Source organism: Triticum urartu, chromosome 1A, assembly GCF_056163025.1.
Source record: "Triticum urartu cultivar PI428250 chromosome 1A, HENAU_Tu73, whole genome shotgun sequence".
NCBI lineage: Eukaryota > Viridiplantae > Streptophyta > Magnoliopsida > Poales > Poaceae > Triticum > Triticum urartu.
In genome coordinates, this window is record NC_141873.1 from 525,349,804 (window position 1) to 525,354,081 (window position 4,278).

At 62.7% G+C, this 4,278-nt stretch overlaps 1 protein-coding gene across 1 annotated transcript; it reads right to left on the reverse strand.

Moving 5' to 3' along the window:
• Nucleotides 1–301: 301 nt before the first annotated feature.
• Nucleotides 302–3,799, reverse strand: LOC125525232 (chaperone protein ClpB1). The gene is made up of 4 exons (XM_048690238.2): nt 1,597–3,799; nt 1,200–1,479; nt 911–1,108; nt 302–814 (listed from the first exon to the last, which is right to left on the reverse strand). Exons 1-4 carry the CDS (start codon nt 3,558–3,560, stop codon nt 503–505), a joined length of 2,754 nt encoding a protein of 917 aa, XP_048546195.2. The 5' UTR covers nt 3,561–3,799; the 3' UTR covers nt 302–502.
• Nucleotides 3,800–4,278: the final 479 nt, after the last annotated feature.

Sequence of the window (4,278 nt, forward strand, 5' to 3'; positions counted from 1 at the left end):
GTAGGGGTGTTCTTCCCCTACGCCGGCGGTCGAGAGAATCCTCACCCCACCGTAAGATAGATAGTAGGGGTGTTCTTCCCCTACGCCGGCGGCCTTGACGACTTCTTCTTCGTCTCCGATGCTTTCTTTTTCATTCTTGAATTCAACTGACCCAAATTCGAATTTCAGTGACTCGCATTTAGCTATTGTGTATAAGTTCGTTAGTTGGTTTTATCGGTTTTTGCATTTGTTGCGATGATGATGTAACAGAGAGAGAAAATTGCTTAGGTACGATTTTTTTGGGCAAGAAACGACCAATTCGGAAGGCAATTCACAAGACTCTCTTTTCTCTTCGCTTTCAACAGACTCACAAAAACACAGAAGAAGATTATTCCCGAAGCCGCAACAGCTTCCGGCCACACGACACACGCGTCACAGAACAACCATCTTCACTCACAGAGCACCACGAAGCGCCTGCCTCACCGCAACTCATCTACACACTTTATCCGACAGGCTTCAGAGTTCAAGCATCCTCGTCCATGCCGTCCTCGTCCCCGTCCTCCATGACCCTCATCTTCTTCACGGCCTTGGCCGCCTCGCCGCCGCCGCCGCCGAGGGCGCCGTTGGGCACCTGGATGAGGATGTCGGACCTCTGCCCCGTCTCGGCGTTCACCAGCCCGCCGCTGCGGTCCACCCGGTAGGCCAGCTCGTCCTTGTCGGCGGCGTCGATGTACACAGTGCAGTTCTCGTCGATCTCCTCCTGGATCAGCATCTTGGACAGCTGCGTCACCACCCTCTTCTCGATCCACCTCCTGATCGGCCGAGCGCCATACACCTGCAACAACAAGCCGGGCGAACAGAATCAGAGTCAGCGTCCGAGTCCAAAGAAGGTGAAGAAATTCAGAAACTTCGTAAGGATGCGGTCACGTACTGGATCGTAGGCCAGCGACAGGATGACGTCCAGCGCGGCGTCGGTGACGGCCAGTGCGACGCCGCGCTCGGCGAGCCGGACGGCCACGTCCTTCATCTGCAGGCGAGCGACCTTCCTCAGCTGCTCGTGGGACAGCGGGTCGAAGATCACGATCTCGTCCAGCCGGTTCAGCAGCTCCGGCCTGAAGTGCCTCCTCACCTGCACACACACATAAGCCACACGGAATTCAGCATCACATTGCAGATCAGAGTTTCTGTGATGGAGATTGAACTGATCCATACATACATACCTCCTGCATGACGAGGTCGCGGGCGACCTTCATGGAGTTCTTGCCCACCATCCCGGCGAGGAGGTGCTCGGCGCCGAGGTTGGAGGTCATGATGATCACGGTGTTCCGGAAGTCCACCGTCCGGCCTTGCCCGTCGGTCAGCCGGCCGTCGTCCAGCACCTGGAGGAGCGTGTTGAACACCGCCACGTGCGCCTTCTCCACCTCGTCGAACAGGATCACGCTGTACGGCCTCCTCCTGACCTGCTCCGTCAGCTGCCCGCCCTCCTCGTGTCCGACATAGCTGCATTCAGAAGAACAATTTAACCAGCACCCAAATTCAGTCTCTGTTTACAGCTAAAAGAATGCAGCAATGGACAAATTTTAGTAGAAATCACCAGTGGCTGCTCAGTGTGCTTACCCTGGTGGCGCGCCGATGAGGCGAGCGACGGAGTGCTGCTCCATGTACTCGGACATGTCGATGCGGACGAGCAGGTTCTCGTCGTCGAACAGCTGCTCGGCGAGGGCCTTGGCGAGCTCTGTCTTGCCCACGCCGGTCGGGCCCAGGAAGAGGAACGACCCGGTGGGCTGCTGCGGCCGCCCAAGCCCCGCCCTGGACCTCAGCACCGCCTCGGCGACGGCGTTCACGGCCTCCGTCTGCCCGACCACCCTCGTGTGCAGCCTGTCCGCCATGCCGACCAGGCGCTCCTTGTCGTTCTGCCCGAGCCGGGTCACCGGGATGCCGGTCCACCGGCTCACCACCTCCGCGATCTGCTCGGGGCCGACGGTCTCGGTGAGCATCAGGTTCTCGCCGGTCTCGCCCTCCAGCTTCGCAATGGCGGCGTCGATCTCCTGGAGGGCGCCGTACTTGAGGTCGGCGACGCGTGCCAGGTCCATGCGCCGCTCGGCCTCCTGCAGCGTGAACTGCAGCTCCTCCCGCCGCTGCTTCAGCTTCCGGATCTCGTCGATCCGCTCCTTCTCCTTCCTGTACTTCATGGTCAGCGGCTGCAGCTTGTCCCTCAGGTCGTCCAGCTCCTTCCTCACCTCCACCAGCCGGGCCTTGCTGGCCTTGTCCTTCTCCTTCTCCAGCGCGTGCAGCTCCACCTCCAGCTGAATCCGCTTCCGCTCCAGATTGTCGATCTCCTCCGGCTGGCTGTCCAGCTGCACCCTCACGTTGGCGCACGCCTCGTCCACCAGGTCGATGGCCTTGTCCGGCAGGTGGCGGCCCATGATGTACCTCGCCGAGAGCTGCGCCGCGACGACGATGGCGCGGTCCTGGATGCGCACGCCGTGGTGCCCCTCGTACTTCTCCTTGAGCCCTCGCAGGATGCTGATGGTGTCGGCGACGCTCGGCTCGGCCACGTACACCTGCTGGAACCGCCGCTCGAACGCGGCGTCCTTCTCGACGTACTTGCGGTACTCCTCCAGCGTGGTGGCGCCGATGCACCGGAGCTGGCCCCTGGCGAGCATGGGCTTGAAGAGGTTGGCCGCGTCCATGGACCCCTCCGTCCTCCCGGCGCCGAGGACGAGGTGTATCTCGTCGATGAAGAGGATGACCTTGCCGTCGGCCTCCTCCACCTCCTTGAGCACGGCCTTGAGCCGCTCCTCGAACTCGCCGCGGTACTTGGCGCCGGCGACGAGCGCGCCCATGTCGAGCGCGACGAGGCGGACGTCGAGCAGGTTGCTGGGCACGTCCCCGCGCACGACGCGCTGCGCGAGGCCCTCGACGACGGCCGTCTTGCCGACGCCGGGCTCGCCGATGAGGACGGGGTTGTTCTTGGTGCGGCGCGAGAGGATGCGCACGACGCGGCGGATCTCCTCGTCGCGGCCGATGACGGGGTCGAGCTTGCCGGCCACCTCGACGAGGTCGCGGCCGTACGTCTTGAGCGCCTGGAAGGTGGTGTCGCCGGAGGCGGACTCGACCTTGCGCGAGTTGTCCCCGCCGCGGAGCTTGTCGAGCTCGGCGCGCACCCGCGAGGCGGACACGCCGGCCTCCTTGAGGCAGTCGGCGATCTGCGCGTCCTCGAGGAGGCCCATGAGCAGCTGGTCGACGGCGAGGTGCGAGTCCCCGCGCTTCTTCTGCGCCGACTGCGCGCGGCGGATGGCCTTGATGAGCGCCGTGGAGGCCGGCACGGAGTCCGGCGGCGGCGACTGCGACGGCAGCTTCCTGAGCGCGCCGGCGAGCACGCGCTCGAACGAGTCCCCCGCGGACGCATTCCCGCCGGACGCCCCCGCGACGGCCTGCCGCAGGATGCCCGACTTGTCCGCCGCCAGCGCCGCCGCCAGGTGCAACGGCGTGATCTGCGCGTGGCCGGCCTCCGACGCCGCCTCGTGCGCCGCCACCAGCGCCTCGTTGGTCTTGTGCGTGAAGTTGTCCGGGTTCATGGCCGCTGCTGCTGCTTGCGCTCGCACTCTACAATGGATCGAACGGGCAGAGACTTTGGGTTGGAAGATTGATTGGGATCGGCGAGTGTTTGGGGGATTGCTTTGGTTCTGAGTTCTGATGGTGCTGGGGGCCGGAGGGCGGTGGGCATAAGAAGGAGGGAGCGGAGAGTTCGCCGGGAGTCTAGAAGGTAGTGGAAGCGGCCGGAAACGGAAGCGGCGAGATGGCACGGGAGTGTTCATCTGACGCTGTGGGGCCGCGGGCTCTCCTGGCCGTTGGATTGGCAGGGGGAGGGCCTCCGATGCGCGACGCTTGTGCCCCCAGTGGATGCGGTGTTCGGTGTCGGCTTTCTGTGGGTTCGTATCTAGGCCGTAGTGTCTGACCTGTGGGGCTAGGTGAGTCCACGCCCGGGTCCCACGCACCATTTCTGGAATTTTTTTCCCGTTCCATCCAACAAGTTCACGGCGGGATCGATCCGGTCACGAGGTTTTCTCCTGACTCCTGGGGATGTACCTGCGGCAATGACACGTCCGCGTTGCCAACGCCAGGTGTCAAAATGCTCGGGGTCGCTCGGTCCAAGTGTCAATGCCCAGGGCACCCGCACGATGTGTAGCCGTGCTTCACCGGTGGCTGTTTGCATAAGTGGTAGTACCTTCCTCGTGGTTTACAGTAGCCTCGTTTGTATTTTAGGTCATATTTAAATCATAATTTTGACTAGCA